General features: G+C 39.0%; 1 protein-coding gene across 1 annotated transcript in view; it reads left to right on the forward strand.

Moving 5' to 3' along the window:
* Positions 1-747: 747 nt before the first annotated feature.
* FYTTD1 (forty-two-three domain containing 1) overlaps positions 748-19,034 on the forward strand; it is a gene marked incomplete in the record, with an annotated part of 977,528 nt that continues 959,241 nt past the window's right edge. Inside the window, 1 exon segment of the mRNA XM_044070693.1 lies at positions 748-1,046. Coding sequence (XP_043926628.1) covers positions 959-1,046 — 88 coding nt within the window.

Below are 19,034 nucleotides of genomic sequence, written 5' to 3' on the forward strand. Positions count from 1 at the left end.
GGTCTTCACCAGTGAGATCCTCAAGTGCGCACATCCCCTCTCTACTCCCCAGAGAAGCAAGCGGTCTTCACTTATCCCCTGCTAGGGTTATCCAATGCTGAGACCACTAACCTAGCCCTCCTCACCTGGGTTGCAGTCAGAGCTCAATCTCTCATCACCACAGAGACAGGTCTCCTGGTCATTTAAGCATACATATGCCTGTGGTTTGAACTTGCATTTTGCCATGGACTAGTGTTTTACTGCTTGCTAGAATAGGCTCTGGCTCTCCAGCAATCCTAAAGGATAAAGCTGGTACCAGAGAATGAGATGAATGATTATGTTTCATATTTTATGAAGGGGAGAGCAGAGTTGACTTCATATTATTCCTCTCGGCCTCTGAGAGCAAGAAATCTGGACAAAGGCACAAATAATGGGGGACAAAGGCCCCCAAAATAGTGACACTTTTTAAATATTACAAACTTAGAAAGTTAATAGAATAACAGGTTTTGTATTAGCATGAATGATGGATATGAAGTTTGAAACTCAACGGTCTGCCATTATTTTCGGACTTCAGTCCTCAATGATATGCAAGTGATTTTCCAGAAAAATCACAATTTTATGAACTAGACCAAAAATATGAGGCAAAAATCTGGACAGTTGAGATGGCTTTACTTTTTTGTTTTTTTTTTTTTTAGAATAGTAGAATAACAACCAGACTACAATATCCAGAACCCTCTGCGAGACTTTAGTTTGTCATCTCCCTGCTCCAGTGTTCAACGTCGTTTCTACTATATTGTCTGTGAGTCTGTTGTAGGGTGGACGTTTTGTATTGAGTTTAGGTTAAGCTTTTTAATCGTTCGCTGGCTTTATGTGGTAAAGGTATCGTTATACGTTTTATCGACTACCGTTAGGGTATTGTTTTATAATCCTGCTGACTGGCCTGTTGGATCACTGACTGATAAACGTTATTTCTGTAAACATGAGTGGTTTTGGGCTTAGTTCAGCCCGTGAGAACGGCGGCAGGAGAACTTCTGATAACGTTGTGGACAAGCTTAACATGTCTTTAGGTAAGTAAGGCGAAATTTAAGGGGCGGGGATTACAAATAAGAAAGGAGGATTAGCTAATGTGCTAAGTACAGTGTTAAGAGGAGAGCATTTAGGATGTGGCTAAAACGCTCCTTTTTTGTAGTTAGAAACGTCAAAACTTTTATCTTTGTGTTGGTACGTGGTAGCATAATCCCTGGCAAATCTTTTGTACTTCTTAAAATGTCTTTCTCTGTATGTCATTCAAACTGATGTATGCCGTTATTTGTACTTTTCCTCTGGAAAACTTTTGATGAGGAATTATACTGATTGAACTGAAGTTGGTGACTTTTCGGAAAGCTACACTTGCACTGATGGGTGTAGTATCACTGTATGAAACGTGTGCTATCTCACTTAAGTTGTCATATTTTAGAGTTAATTGACTGTTTTCATTATGAGATCCAGAAGACTGTGAACGTTCCAGATGTTTGATTTGTTTATGTTTGAGTACCAACTAAATTGGCAAAGATTGTGTCGGTTTGGGGGCTCTTGCAGCGTTTGATTCCGTTGTATGTGTGGGTGAGTTGAGAGAGTAGATGACTTGTTTCTTGTGATTTTTTTCCCCTCATAATATTTGTTGTCTGCTTCATGCATTTAAGGTGAGAGCAGTATATCTTTGTTTAGTGACTTTACTAGCAGTTTGTTCTTAATGCATTTTAACATTTAAGCTTTTAAAGTTGTTAACAGTGTGTGCTCTGTGGTTGCCGACAGACTCCGTAGTTGGCTGGACCGGGCATTTTCCCCTTACTATTGAACTAAGTTTAATTCGGAGCCATGGCTTGTATTGGTGTATAGTCGTGTCTGGCTGTTGGCAGCCAGTAGTAGAGGCCTACCTGAACATACAACATAAGTCCCTTTCAGTCCAGTTGTCCTTTTTACCCAGTACAGAAAGTATTTTCTTTATTTGGAAATTGAGGACATATTTCCAAGATGTTATAGGCTCTTGTAGCTAGAGAAAAATTCTGTTGGCAGCACTCTGTTTATATTAAAAAAAAAAAAAAAAAAAAAAAAAGCTGGATTGTGTGGTTTTATATACGTGAAAAAATAATGCATAATGCTGAATAAGTTACCCCTGTTTTATTAAACTGGTAGCAGTTTTTTATGTTAATTTATAAGAAGCTAGTTCAAATTCAGTACAATAGTAGAAGCAGATTAGCTAAAAGTTCATTAGGCCAATTTACCATATCAGGATTCCATTTATTCTGGTGTTTCTATGCACAGCCATAGTTTGTTGCATCATCTTTTCTATACTGGACAAATCATAAGTCAATGCAAGTTGTAGCATTTAGAATTACCCTCTACTAAACTAAATATTTGTAGTCAGTAAAAGTTCTTGCTATGCAGTAATGGCAGCCAGGGAACACCAATATCAGTATTTTGTAAAAAAAAATAAATATTGTTTAAAAGTTACTTTTTGTTGGTTTAAAAGTAACTCAACAGTACTTGGAAGTAAATATATCAACACTCTAACATGCAGACATATCAAAATTTTAGTGAGAAAACCATGTTGTCTTTAATAAATGTTCTTACTGCATTTTACATGATGACACCACAAGCATAGCTGTTCTATAATAAAAGGTCCCTTAACTGACTAAAATGTTTGTCATAAATTTTAGAGTATGTAAACAGATGTTTATATGTAAATACAGTTGTCTTCAGTATCATGTAAAGACTCCTTTATAATAGACCTTGAGACTGATGCAGGTTTTTGTAACCATATGGGGGGGGGGGGGACAGAATTGTAAGTAAAAAGTCCACTCCATCCAGCTTTGTAAACTTTTTTCTATTCTGTTTTAATGTAGACTGGGAAGACTGCAACTCCCCTAATCCCAAAGAATGCATAAACTTGTATAGCTTCAACCAACTCCTACAAACTCCCACTAGGATAAATAAGCTAACTAATAAATACTTAATTCTCAACTGGATTTTAACCAGTAGACAAGACCTGTCTTCACAGGCTGGCTGTCTGCCAGACTGCCTCAGTGACCACTTACCAACCTACCTACGTAAACAGTGAATTAACCCACCAAAACCAACTACATACCAGCAAATATGAAACAAAAACATCTAAACCTCATTGATCTTATAAACGTCCTTTAAACATTGTAACTAGTCCCCACTTAAAATATTTCCCCTGAAAGAAGCAATAGACTGCTTTTATTTTTTAAAACCTTTCTGGCCATCCTAGTTTCCCAAGCCCCTTTCAGAAACATTAAAATCAAATCTAAATATGCAAAGAAACTAGGTCACTTCTGGAAATAAAAAAGGGGGGGGCAAGGCTTGTGAAAATGTGTACAAAACCAGGTCCCATCCTGCACTACAGACCTACAGGGAATTCAGAAATAAGACAAAAAAGCTAATTTAAACTAGACAAAGTTAACTATTATTACAACAATGAAACCAAACACAGTAATAACCCACAAATTCTGGACAGCCATAAATAGGATACTGGAACCAGGCAAAATTAGTACACCCCCTTTTACCAACAGCAACTTAGAAAATATTGCTACCCAATTTAATAGATACTTCAGAGAAACTAACCTAGCTATGTTCAATAACCAAACATTCTGTCTTGTAACAACCACTACTAAGTCATGTAATAACACAAACACCTTCTCGCTGCAACCTGTTTCTACTGAAACAGTTAAACTGCAAAAGAAACTAAAGCTAACTACACTAGCAGCAGACAACCTCCCAGGTGAATTCCTCAAACTAACAGCGGAGGGTATCGCCTACCCCGTAGCTGTTCTTATCAGCAAGTCGTATCTGAACATTTAGTCCCTTCCACCTGGAAAACCTCTTGCATCATACCTGTTCATGAAGGTGGCACATCCAGCAGAGTTAGCTAACTATCACCCAGTCTTATCTTCTCTGTCTAAAATACTTGAAAGAATCGTTCATAAACAAGTCCTTGATTGCCTCCATCCTAACAAGCTACTAATTAGTACTCTGCATGACTTTAGACCCTGTCATAGTACGACCACTGCACTAATGTCATTTACCAGTACTATCACCAAGCACAGAAATGACAAGTTTCTATCTATCTTCCTAGACCTATCCAAAGCTTTTGTTATGGTTTCATAATAAACTACTAAACGTCCTCACAGAACTAAACTTGTCAGGCCACCCTTGCCTGGTTCCAGGATTACCTAACTGGACACCAGCAAGCAGTATGCTGGCGGCAACAAACACTCACCACTACTCCCAGTTAACTTAGGAGTCCCACAAGGCTCAATACTAGGACCACTTCCCCTTCTGTTTTCATTGTTTACAAGCTACCTTCACACTTCAACCACACTGGCCTCCTTCATCCAATATGCGGACGACTCCACGGTCATATGTATCACTTCTAACTTAACAGGAACTCCAAACACAAGCTCAGCAATCATTCTTAGAAGTAGAAAATGGTTAAATGCCCAATTTAATTCTAAATCTCAAAAAAAAAAAAAAAGCTCATGATATTCCATCCCACAAAAACTTCAATACCCATCACCACATTTAGCATTGTTTCAGTAAATAACACCATCATCCATCACACCATACTAAATTTCTGGGAGTTGAAGTAGACTGACATAAGATTTGACGTCCACATATCGCAGTCAAAAAGGTACATAAGACTTGAAACTTTGTATAAGAACAAACGCTTCTTCACAGACAAAGTCACATCTGATCTCTACACAGCTCTATGCATCCCAATACTCTTAAATCCTAAGAAAATCTGAAGTGGCAAAACTAGAAACCTGTCAAAATAAAATCGGGAGATAAGCAACAAACTCGCTATTTAGGTCACACCATTGCACAGCACTCAAAAAAACCTAACTGGCTGGCACTCCCTCAACTCCTCCAACCAACTAACTATAGCCCACGAGATCTTCAACAATCCTGAAAAAACTCCCACCCTGAGCAAAGTATTACTTTACATTCACCTACCAGAACTCTACAGACCACCAACAAACCCCAAAACCAAGCTGGTGAATCCCTCTTCTCAAATTACATAGGCAACTATTGGAATGGGTTACCCAAGGATATTGTATCTGCTCCCACCCTGTACCAGTTTAAAAAAAATAATAAAAACTCACCTAACCAATAAATGGCTGAGTCACTGCTCTGCTCCTGGTAAATCTATCTCCCACCAAGCTTGGCTGTGTCTTCCTCAAATATCAATAACACCAAACTTTCTTCGATCAATTTATCTTCTACAATGACCATTTCTACCTTAATTATTAACTACCCCAAGCTTAATATGCTTCTCTGAATTCAAATAACAAAACCTTCAACTTACTGGCATCTCTCTACTGTCCAGAGGCTAACTTAAACATTAACTTATAGCAAATGAATACTAATTAACCTTACTAAGAATTTAGATGAGCTAACCGTGTCTGTGTGTATATGTATATGTGTATATATATATATAGATAGATATAGATATAGATATATACACACACACACACACACACACACACACACACACTGAACTACCTCAAAATGACTGTAAAATATGTAACTTCCTTGGCTATGTTAGTGTGTATGAATCATGTATTTTCTAGACTGTACTTTCCTGATGCATTTTAAATGTATGTATCCTGTATTTATTTAATTTTCTTGTATATTGTCTATGTTGTATGTTGTGCGGAGCTTTTCTCTCTGGGCCTTCCCTGAAAAAGGATGTGTCCAGTCAGTTTCCCAGTAAACAAATTCTCTTCCTTTTTAAGAGTTAGTCTTTTCGGTACTTGCGTATTATTGCAACCAGATTTCCGAAGGCCACCAACTTGTCATCTCTGTGCGAAAACAGGTATGTTACCATTGAAAGGGGTCTGTTAGGAAGCAAGTTGTACTGTGTCACGGTGGGTATGAGGCAAGGCAGCAGGAGGAATAAGGGTGAAATGCCGTCGTACTCTGTAGTACACTTCGTGTCTTCCGGGAACTGCACAGAGGCACCATGCTGGGCAAGTTCTGCATTCTTGATTACTGATCATAACTGTGTACAGAAGTCAGGCTTGTATGTGTGGTATCTGGTTAAAAAAAGGGGTTTTTCTGTTCTGTAAAGCCAGGAAGGCATTTACCAAGTGTTGTGCTATACACAGCAAGTACATATCATTACCGAAAAAAAACTCCGGGATTGATGTCTGTAAACCTCTGGCAAGAGAACTGCATGTTTGAGTAAGTGGTTGAAAGTGTCAAGTGAATTAACGTGCCTTCTCAGAGACCAGGCTGTAACTGGGTGGGTGACAACTGATCACATACCTGCAAACTGAGGGTTCAAAATAAGGCAGTGACTTCCTCTCAAAGAGCCATGTTCTCGACTCCTTGCCTTGTTTGGAACATCGTGACTTTCAATTGTAACATTAAGGCTGACTGCAAACCAGCAGTCAGGTGCAGGTGTACAAGTCAGGAAAGGACAGTACCAGGGAAGAGGAATTTTTGCATTATTCCATTCCTATGTAAAAAAAACAGTGTGACACAACAGCAATTAGGAGTTTATATACCCCTTGATAGGTTAACTGACATGGCTTCTTTAAAACTGTACAAATTATGGTCCTTTGGAAATTTGGTTGCGATAATACGCAAGTACCGTCTTTTCATATGCATTTAAGTTATGGTAGTAGAATATGCCATAACAGAATTTTGCAGTCTTTACTCCTTAACCCAACAGTAGATAGAGCACAGCAAGCTGCCCTTGCATGTGTTTGTGACATTGTTTGACATAAGGCAGCTTCTATAAATTACTTAGTGACTTGTACACATTTTTAAATCTTTGCAGTGGAACTTGGTGAGGTGAGCTGTCAGTGAGTGACATAGGGCTCACTTCCGAAACCATTTGCTGCCTAATCAGACCACATTGTTGGTAGCTATCAACTGAGGAAAGCGATGGCTGCCATGTAAGAACTGATAATTGTGTAAGATACCACTGAAGAGTAAATTGCACTGTGGATGCAGTGTTGCAAAGTCCTGCTGCTACTGACCTTTTTTTGATATACTAGGGTGCCTTCAAAAGAATATCAGGGTCTTAATTTATTTCCAAGGGAGGCCATTTAGTAGTCCAGTCCATCTGGTGCTGTTGAGCCGCATTCAAGTAGTTTGTCAAGCTTCTTAACAGGTGCACCATCCCAAAAGTTTTCTAGACAAGTTTAGGTTACCAAGACAGAAATAGTTTTATTTTGCCAGCAAATTTAAAATTTTCATTAGTATATTTTATGGTTTGCAAATCTTGTGATCGTTGTTTGCCTTGTTAAGGGTATCTTCCTATAACATGTGCTTAATGAATGTTGGGATACAGGATAGGCTTCAACTTTGTTACGACCCCAGGTTGATTTAAAGAGGTATTTGGAGTGTGGAGCATATCATTCCAAAAGGAAATTTCCAGGAACAGACTCTTATTAAAGATGGTAAGAAATACAGTGGTGATGAGCTGGAGAGTTCTGTTCAATAGTATTTTAAGGGGGTGCCAGCTTTTTATAAGAAAACTGTGATGGCTGAGAGAAAGTAAGGGACTAAAGATGTGTGAGAAGGGGCCTAAACAAAAAATTAACACAAACATTGAGCATCTGAAAGCTCTGCATTATGGATAGTAAGGTAAAGCATTGAAAATGTTGTTTTTGGTCTCTTTTAGTTTTTGTACATATCAGTCATATTTTTTCACCCAGAGGAGAAGTGGATTGTAAGACTTGAAGGACTTTCTGGTAGAGAAAGTGAGGGCAAGAGTTAAGTTGGATGAGTTGTTTTGTCCTATACAACAAGGTGATTTAGAATTACCTAATTTGAAGGGATATTTTAGTACTATATAATTAATGTTCATAAACATGACTAATAGAAGATTATAAATCAAGTGAAAAGGGATGATGGTGAAATAGAGCGGAAGGAGTTTGAGAAGTAGGAGAGGGTAGAAGTTTGGATATAGACTCTTAAGGGGAATTAACCATACAAAATATTGAATTCAGAAAAATTCTAAGAATTAAGCCAATACAATGATGGGAAAAGGGGGGTTGCCTGTAGAAATGACTGCAAAGAGTTTTTTTTTTTTAAATGGGCATTTGGGTGAATTTATTGAAGAAAATAAGCAAAGCAACCAGTATATTGGGAACGGATAACTAGAGAGGGGAAAGGTAATAGAGGAATGGGGAGGCCAAGCAGAAAGTTGGACTACAGGTTTGAGACTGCCTTCACTGTCCTGGATTGCTAGAAGTATAGTCAGAGAGAAGGGGATGGGGAGTACAAAGTGAAATACCACCCTCAGAGTTTTAACTGAGTCTGGAAATACTTTGCTGTTAAAGTATAATTAGTAGGGTATGTGAAATATTGCACTATAAATGTAGGACTCCATCAGAGGTGGTTAGAACAGAAGGGAAGTAGGTTGGACTACTGTATGATTCACCAAGTATATGAGAGTTACAAGGCTTATACCTTTTGCTTTGCAGTGTTTGCATTGTTGTTTTTATGCCCCAAGTAGACTTGAGAGGATTTTTTTTTTACTCTAGTGGATCCGAAATGCTGACTGTGTGATGGCACAAGAAAATGCAATTGGAAGCCTGTTTTGGTAGTGTAGTGAGTTGGCAGTTTTTAAGAAGTCCTTCCTTCCTTTTGCCCGAAATATTGGGAAGTAGTAAATAATTGCAACTAAGGACATTTTTCTGTTGAGCTGGGGTATAAGATGGTACTACTGCACTGATCAGTGTTGACCAATTCTAGGCTTAGCCCAGGTGAAATAAACAATATTTCACAAACAAAAAAATTCAGAAATGGAAGTCATAACAGAGTAGTTTAGATTAGTTGCATAGAAAAACTGTGTATATACAGTCTAGTAAATGGAGTATAAAGTACAATATATATACTGGCTTCTGAATTGGGTAAACTATAAGTTCTGTGAAAAGAATGAAATAAACCGCAACAGTTTAATGTAAGCGCTTTCATACAAACAATGACATGTACTTCTTCAGACTAATGGATCCCTGAGCAACTCTCCTTAAATACTCAAGTTAATTATTAAATTAGAAATCAGTTGACTTTTTAAAGTTGCATACTCCAAAAATACATAAATTTAAAAAATAAAAACATATAAATAGACCGTGCAAAGCTTTCATTACAAATGTGTATATATAAACAAGCTTATTATTTGAGACCAGCATCAAAAAGAAAAAAAAAAAGTAATATTTCATTCATCCAACCTTAGCATAAAACTGAAACCTATAATAGTGTGTGTGTATGTATGTGTGTGTATATATATATATATATATATATATATATATATATATATATATATATATATATCTCAAGGGCCTTCTCTGATATTCCTATTAACTTGTTCGATGATGGTGAACCTAACATTGTGTAGAATATTCACTCAAATGATATGCTAGGGCGTTATTAAAATTCTTACTGATATTCTATTGATGTTAATAGACCCTCTGTCTTAAAACTCGCTTGGTTTTCCCTATATAGAAACATATACATTGACATGAAGCAAGATATACAACCCCCTGAGACTCACAATTATGTTTACCCCGATGGTAAAAGAGATACCGTTAATACAAACCTCTTTCCCTGTCTGAATGTATTTAGAATGGTGGCAACTTCCACATTTAAACTTTCCCCAGGAATTACTACTTGGTCATAGGGGGACCTCCAGAAGTGCTTTCAAATTAGGGCCTCTTTTTATATGTAATCAAAGGCCAATTCCCCAGTATATTACTTATGGGGTGGTCTTGCATAATAAAGATCCAATTCCTCATTAAGATGTTTCATATATTACCTGCATCATTGGTGTACTGAGTAGAAAAACTAACAAAGTTGGTATGATTGGTTTCAGTTATTGACCTATTGTCATGAGGAGAAAAGTCTAAACTATCTACTTTCATGGAATGTTTGTGTCCTTTCCATAAAATTGGCCTAAAATGTGCTATAGTTCTCTTCCTACTAACTTCCATCCTAAGTTGTTCTATAAGGGCTTCATGATACCCTTTGTTTAGAAACATACTTTTCAAATTGTCGCATTCAGCTTCAAAATCAACATCTGAGGAAACCTTTTTGGTTGCCCTTACGAACTGCCCTTTAGCGACTGCTCTCTTTTGATGGATGAGATGATTACTACAAAAATGTAGACAAGAATTATATTGTGTAGGTTTCCTATAAATTCTAGCTGAATACCTACAATGAATCTTATCCTTGTATAAGAATACATCTAAACAGTTATTAAATTTGTTATTGAACTGAAATGTAAAATCTAAAAAGGAAGTAAACCCTTTTATTGTTTCTACAAACTGTATGGCTGAATTATTTCCAAATAAAGAACATGTCCTGGTAGCGAGTGTACCAGAGCACATTGTCTTTAAATATTTGGCTGTTAAATAGGTAACGTCGTTCCCAATATGCCATGACAGAGTTGGCGAAACTACCGCCACAAGGAGAGCCCATAGCTACTCCTGATTTTTGGAGATATTCTTTATTAAATAAGAAAGTTACTCAACACAAGTTCTAGTAATGTTTCAATTACAATAACATTTTGGTCATTAAACCCTTTTTCAAGCAAAAATGCTCAAACCCACTCGAGGCCTTTATCCTGGGGTGTAACCGTGTATAAATCATTAATATCAATTGTTACAAAATTAAAAATCTCATGAAATTCTAACTTGTTGATTTTCCAGAAAGCCCCAGGAGTCTCAGCATATTCACTGTTCATTAAGCAACAGTGGTTTAATTCTGGTGTCCACCCATTTGGCACAGGCATAAGTTATAGATTTCCGGCCATCAATGTTGGAACGTAAAGGGGGATTAATAAGATCCTTGTGTATTTTAGGTGTGCCAAAGATTACCGGGATCACAGGGGCCAACATTGGAAGATAATGGTAGGTCTCAGTACTAATAGAGCCTTCAATGAATAAATCATTTAAAGTACTACGAATACATTGATAAGCCTGGTGAAGCTGTTTGAGACCTTCTCATAATTTGGACTATGGAAGAGTGGGCAAATATTTCAAGATGTGCCATGCTGATAGACTCCTACCCAAGAAGACTGAATGCTGTGATTAAATCAAAAGGTACTTCAACAAAGTATTAGTTTAAGATGAAACCAACAAAAACACCTCCGCTTGCTTTTACCATCAAGGGTACCCTCCAATAACTCCTCGAACACCAAAAAACTGTAAATGTCGTGCCACAAATGTGTCAGCCACTCGTTGTACTTGAATAAACTATAAGTTTAATAAACGACATAAACAACATAAAAAACGACTGGGATTGAGCGCGCTTTCATCTATCTCATCAAGACTTCATCAGAATCCATTGTATCAACTGATAACCTGCCTTAAATACACAATGCCTGCTGATTAATTAATTGAATAACTACTTAATTATTGGCTATCATTTTAAAACATTTCAAAAAGAATCAATTCAAAGTGCTGAATCAAAAATACAAGCATTTGTGTATATGCCAAATGTTAAAAATCCATATAGGAATATAAAAACAGTAAAAAACTATTAACTGTATTACATATATTGTCTTGTATATGGTGGAATAAATTAAATAAATACATAAAATACATAAAAAGTGCTTCAGATGTCACCAAAAATACATAAATTAACCTTAGTATATGTATACATACTTTATATTTATATATATGGTATCCTTTGTGTATATTATTTCATTTGGGTATGCCTCACCAACTCTATAGCAATGTAACAGTGTAAATGCACCTATGTAGAAATATAGGTTTAAGTAAAGGATAATCGTGGCCGTCGGAAACTTCCTCCTTAAATGTCCGTGTTGCCACATAAGTACTCTTTAACTCAATTTAGGGTTATTGGCCAAAAGTTTTAGAGCAGGTTTAATAGAGAGGTGGTCGTTCATCCCGTTGGAACCACAGGCATCAAGCCTGAGTTGCCAAATCATTTCTCTGTATTCTAGTAGGGACTCCCAATCACCTCCCCTATCACTTCTTTTTACCTCTTCAAGGACCCAAAACTTAATATTGGCTTTTTCACACACCTCAGTATGCCTATAAAGGGCATTATTGTCATTTCGTTTATTTATATCTCTTATATGTTCGTATACTCGCTGTTTTAACTTGCGTTCGGTTTTACCGACATAATATTTTCCACAAGTCAAACACAAGGCTAAATAAACCACCCCCATAGTATGGCAGGTGTGATAGCCCTTACTTTTCAGTTTTAGGCCTATGTTACTCAACCAAAGCATTTTTTCTCCCAATATGAAAGTACATTGTCCACATCTACCACATTTATGAGTCCCCACCTTTTGCTGTGTTCCACATACACATGGGGGCTTTTTCCTCTCAAGTAGTTTTTTAAAATTGTGGTTTTTCCTAAACCCAAACCTCAATGGTTGTTGGAAAATGGAACAGTCAATACTTGTTTTGGAAAACATTTTCCATGCTTCGTTAATCCCTCTCTGTATCCAGTGTATCCCTTTGTAGTAGGTCAAAATTAAACGGGGTACATTCATACCATCTAGAATATTGCTATTGGTCCTTGGGGGGATAGTTGTTATCTCGCCTACATTTCCATAATTGTGTGTCAATAATGGTGTATACTGAATATTCCGTTTCCTTAGAACTTCACGTCTAACTTTCTTTATTAGTCTAAGTGGGTAACCTCTTTCCCTAAATAACCCTTGTATAAATTCCATTTCCTCGGAACATATACCATCTTCAGTGGTCATGCGGGAGGCCCTAATCATCTGACCTTTAACTATATTTCTCCTTAGGTACAGAGGATGATCACTTTCAAAATGAACATATGAATTTGAAAAACATTCCTTTCTATAGATTCGAGATTCATATTTATTAATCAACTTATTCTTTATAATTGTCACATCAAGATAGTTTATCTGTTCCTTATTGTATTGAAAAGTAAATTCCAGGAAAGTAGTAGTTGTGTGTAAATAATGAATAAATTCCTCTACTTGTTCCACAGTACCTTTCCAAACGATGAAAATATCATCCAAAAACCTGAAATATGTAATAACATTTTCCCAAAAATTGGATTTAAAAACATATTCCAGCTCCCAAAAAAGCATTATAATATTGGCATAGGTGGGGGCACAGGAAGAACCCATTGCCACCCCACCCGTCTGGTGGTATATATCACCCTGGAAATAGAGGAAATTGTTTTTCAACACCAACTCCATATTTTCAAGTATTAACCTGAAGTCAGTTGTATTACAAAGGTTGAATTCAACTAACATGTGTTCAAACCAATTTAGACCGATGTCATGCGGTATTACAGAGAATAAATCTCGGACATCAATTGTTACAAAGACAAAATTTTCATTGTATGGAACCGCATTAAATTTGGTAAGAAAGTCCCATGAATCAATAAGTATATGTCTATAATCCAAATGAAAATTCTTTAATTTGGTGTCTATAATATTAAGTTTTGGGTCCTTGAAGAGGTAAAAAGAAGTGATAGGGGAGGTGATTGGGAGTCCCTACTAGAATACAGAGAAATGATTTGGCAACTCAGGCTTGATGCCTGTGGTTCCAACGGGATGAACGACCACCTCTCTATTAAACCTGCTCTAAAACTTTTTGGCCAATAACCCTAAATTGAGTTAGAGTACTTATGTGGCAACACGGACATTTAAGGAGGAAGTTTCCGACGGCCACGATTATTCTTTACTTAAACCTATATTTCTACATAGGTGCATTTACACTGTTACATTGCTATAGAGTTGGTGAGGCATACCCAAATGAAATAATATACACAAAGGATACCATATATATAAATATAAAGTATGTATACATATACTAAGGATAATTTATGTATTTTTGGTGACATCTGAAGCACTTTTTATGTTTTTATGTATTTTATGTATTTATTTAATTTATTCCACCATATACAAGACAATATATGTAATACAGTTAATAGTTTTTTACTGTTTTTATATTCCTATATGGATTTTTAACATTTGGCATATACACAAATGCTTGTATTTTTGATTCAGCACTTTGAATTGATTCTTTTTGAAATGTTTTAAAATGATAGCCAATAATTAAGTAGTTATTCAATTAATTAATCAGCAGGCATTGTATTTAAGGCAGGTTATCAGTTGATACAATGGATTCTGATGAAGTCTTGATGAGATAGATGAAAGCGCGCTCAATCCCAGTCGTTTTTTATGTTGTTTATGTCGTTTATTAAACTTATAGTTTATTCAAGTACAACGAGTGGCTGACACATTTGTGGCACGACATTTACAGTTTTTTGGTGTTTGAGGAGTTATTGGAGGGTACCCTTGATGGTAAAAGCAAGCGGAGGTGTTTTTGTTGGTTTCATCTTGTCTGACGTGGAGGAGTGGAGGATTTGGTTAAAGTATTAGTTTAAGGGTGTGCACACTTATGCAACCAGCGTATTGTACTTTTTTTATGTTTTTCTATTTTTCCTCTAACAGATTTGTTTGTTTTTCAACTGAATTGTACAGGTTATAGGTCACATTAAAGGTGAGAAAAGTTTTGAAATGATTTATTGTGGCCTCACTTTTTTATATTGCAAAAACCTGGCATTTTAACAGGGGTGTGTAAACTTTTTATATACACTGTATATAGCAAAACTGGGATTGCCAAATACAAATAGTGTAAAATGAACTGTGAAAAAAAGGTAATGGTGGGCTATCGGATAGAAGTGTGTGGCGGGGGAAGAGATAGCAAAGGAGTGGGATAAAATGTAATTTAAAAATTAAGGTGGAAATGTGAGATTGGAAAGGGAGAATTGTTTAGAGGGTCATGAAATGTTAACTATTGCAGAAGGAGAATTCTTGCAGAACAGGAGGAGTAGGAGGAGCAATTGTTTATCATCCAAGTACTACATCTGATGTAAATCTTTCTTCATTGCTCACTGTTAGGACTTCGGTTCCATCCTTGGAACCGATACCGCCGTTTCCCAGCTCACGCAAGCCAAAAACATTCAGCTAAGAACCTAACCACAATGCCCCTCTCCTAAATGCACCAAATCTCGTTTGTCGTGTTCCTAGTCAGATGTGTTAGCCATCTCTCTCAAAGCTAAGTATAAAATTAATTTTAAGACAGTTTCTCTTCAAAATTATTTAATTTTTAGTCAAGTTAGCCTTTTCTTATTGTCTATAACCTAAACATATTTCCTACCCTTTTCCTTGGTAATTACATTTTTTAACTTTATTGGTACTGTCCCTCTCCTCATATCTTTGACAGGCCTTTCCTTTCTACTAGTGGTATTTTTTAAAATATCATCACTTGTATTTTCTCCCTTATTTTTTCTATAGGACAGCCTTGTTGCTTACTATGTCAGACAAAGCTAAGTTGGGATTTAAACAGTGTGACAAGTGTGGACATAAGATGCCTAACTCCGATACACTTGTTCATTGTGTTTACTCTTTGGTCGTGGATCATATTAGAGCTGTCTGTGACTTTTGTGCTAGTTTTAGTAATTGTACAGTAGCAGAACGTAGTAATAAACTTATTTAAAAAGGTTTACCAAGACACCTTTTAAAGATGCTCTATCTGGGTCTGAGGTCTCATCCCCTCCTAAGACCAAAAAAAACATAAGGACTCAGTTCCTGCATCTATCAGTTACGGAACCAAGTCGGCTCTGTGCTTCCTCGGCACAGACCTCTTTGGCACCAGGCTTCGTGTCTTCTCCCTCGGTGCCATCCATGATATTCACCTCTATTTTGGCTACAACCTCGGCACTACTGACTTCAATGCCATCCTTTGGTCTGACATAAACTCCGATGACTGTACCTGCTTCGGCACCATTCCCAGCCATGGTGTCGACAGTTTCTTCTGCTCCAAAATTTGAATACCTGCCAAGGACAAGATACCTCTGGTGCATACTATCTTGCTTCCAACAGCAGTGTTTTCTCTGTTGGCACCGTCCATCCTTGCTGCATCAGCTCAAGTGGAACCGATGCTCTCCCGAAGCAGTGCTTGGACCCATCCGTACCTTATCCAGCCTGGCACCTATTTTCTTGCTGGCGCCGTCTTATGTCCACGGCTCCAATGGCTTCCAGTTCGCTTGCTCCTCTCCCAACCCTCTTATTTTGGGACCACTGGCATGGGAGTCACAAGAACCCTCTTTGAACGGACCCCCTTCTCTGGAGTCCTCCTCAGAAGATCTCGCTGGGGAGCCACCTTGGAAGAAACGGTGCAAGAGGAAACGCCCATCACTGAAGACACTGATTGTGATGAGGGGGAAGGGTCCCTACGGTCTCCTCCAGATGACATCTCATTCGGAGACCTTCTCGAAATCCTCAAACAGCGGGAAGACTAAGTCCTACAACCCTTTTTCTGAGGAATCTGTGTTCCTGCAGGCCTTCTGTGCTTCGCCGTCTACTTCCTGGGTGACCCCACCAGCAGATTATCTTGTTAAACTCATTGTGCAGCGTGCCTGGAAGGCCCCGGACAACATAGAACCTGTCCCTCGGAGGCCAGACAAATTTTATCTACACCTGTATACCAGCCCCACTGGTCCTAGCAGTTGACAGTTTATTCTATGGTCGTGGCGGCGGCCACCATGAGGAAACTGACAGAAGATAAGTTCCACTGTCCATCCTCCAAACAGTGAGGCCCAGACCATGGACAGACTAGGAAAGCGGACGTATGCTTCAGCGACCTTTGTCATTCGGTCACTGAATTATCTGGCACACTTTTTACTCTCCTTCAAAGAGACCTAATATCTGAAATGTCTTCCTCTGTGGTGGAGGTACTGCCTGATGAGGTGCGTGACAATGTTGCCTCGCAGCTAGCTACCCTTGAATCCATCTCTATCTCCTCGATGCATTTGATATCTCACACCGCCGAGGGGGCAGCTCGAGCTGCCGCATCTGGTATTGTCATGAGGCATAATGCTTGGATGCGATTGTGTGATTTTGCAGACCCCTTTAAATCTTCCTTTAATGCTCCTCTTGACGACTCTGCACTTTGGACCCAAGGTACTTGACACACTTGCATGTAGTGAGAAAGACGGAAGGACCTTGCCTGCTGTGGGCAGATGCTTTTCAAACCCCAGAGGCCCTACTTCAGGAACCAGGAGGGGGGAAAGATATGGTTCAAGAAACCCCAAAAATCATTCGGTGACACTCATGGTTAACAATCCCCTAGGGGCAGAGGCGGCAACTCGTATGGAAGACTCCCCTTTCAGGGTAGAGGGGGTCCACGTAACCAGGGAACCAGAGATTCTTTCTCTGGCAGACCCTACCAGCGCTCCTGAGCAGCTGCTTGATTGCTTTCCTCTGGAAGCAGTCGGGTGGTCGTTTCGCCCTGCATCTACCAGCCTGGCATCTTATTACTACCGATGTTTGGGTGCAGAGAATAACATCCAGAGGCTACCAAATACCTTTTCGACCTAACTCCCCGACCTATCAAACTAATCCCCGATGTACTGCCCAATCAAAGGGAATTAGCAGCCTTAGAAATTAAAAAAAAAAAAAAAAAAAAAAAAAAAAAAAGCCATCCAACCAGTCCCACAAGAACAGACAGGATCCGGGTTTTACTCTAGGTTCTTTTTAGTGCCAAAAAAAGACAGGGGACTGGAGACCAATCCTGGATCTCAGCCTACTGAACAAATTTATCAAACCTCAAAAATTCCAGATGGTGTCAGTGCAGTCCATTCTTCCCTTCCTAGGGAGGGACAATTGGATGTGTTCTATAGACCTACAGGATGCGTACTACTACATAAAGATGGATGATCACCTCCCGGAGATTTCTGGGAGCCAGTCACTACCCATTCAGGGCACTGTAATTCGGTCTCTAAACAGCCCCCCCACCCAAGTGTTCACCAAATGTATGGCAGGTTGTGGTAGCCCATCTTCGACTACAAGGATTCCAGGCGTTTCCCTATCTAGACGACTGGCTCCTTCCTGCTCTGACCAGGAATCTCCTAGTCCGCAACCTTTCTTAACACTCAAGATCTTGCTCTCCGCTTTGGGATTACAATCCACAAAGACACAACTCCAACGAAGACACTGGAATTTATTGGATTGGTATTCAACACAACATCCTGTCAAGCTCCCCCCCCCTTACAGGCTTTTGAAAATAAGACACCAAAGTAAAGACCTTTATATCCTCACGCGTTTGTACCAGCATGTCTTGTACTGCAACTGTTGGGCTCCATGGCAGCTGCCATTACTTTGGTACCACTGCCGAGACTGCATATGAGAATCCTGTAGTGGCTCCTTTCCGCACAGTGGTTGTTGTTAACCCACCCACTCAACCACATAATACGCCTTACAAACTGTTGCAAGGAGGAAATGCTGTGATGGATGGAACCACAAAAGAATCTTTGGTCTCTACCATTCTGTCTTTCCCAACCCACGGCCACAGTGACCATGGACACTTCACTATTGGGGTGGGGGGGGGGGGCATTTTCAGGGAAAGACTGTCCAAGGCACCTGGACCGGACACTTCACTATTGGGGTGGGGGGGGGGCATTTTCAGGGAAAGACTGTCCAAGGCACCTGGACCCCCCTTCAAGGCCAACTTGCACATAAATGTCCTGGAACTGAGGGTAGTTCTCTTAGCATTGCAAGCGTTCCATGCATCCCTGCCTTCGGGGACTATTGCAATTCAGACATGTCACTCGTCTGGTATATCCACAAGCAAGTCGGAACCAGATCTTACCCCCTGTGTTGGGAAGCCATGAGGATTTGGCACTGGGCGATTAGCTTCCAGTCACTTTCTTATAGCAACACACATTCCTGGGAGTTCCAACCTTTTTGCGGACAATCTAAGCAGGAAAATCCTGATGCCTCACGAATGTTCCCTCGATCCTGTAATAGTAGCTCAGATCTTCCAACATTGGGGCAAGCCTTGCTGCGACCTGTTTGCTTCCCCCCTGAATTACAAATGCAGGAGCTATTTTGCCTTGATTTGCCCCCCCCCCCCCCCCCCGGGGGAACCACCGAGGGATGCTCTAATGCACGATTGGCCCTTGGGTCTTCTGTATGTCTTTCCCCTCATTCCAAAATTTCTCCAGAAAGCTCAGAGGTT

The sequence above is a fragment of the Protopterus annectens genome, chromosome 4.part1 (assembly GCF_019279795.1).
Source record: "Protopterus annectens isolate FY-2018-M chromosome 4.part1, PAN1.0, whole genome shotgun sequence".
Taxonomy (NCBI): domain Eukaryota; kingdom Metazoa; phylum Chordata; order Ceratodontiformes; family Protopteridae; genus Protopterus; species Protopterus annectens.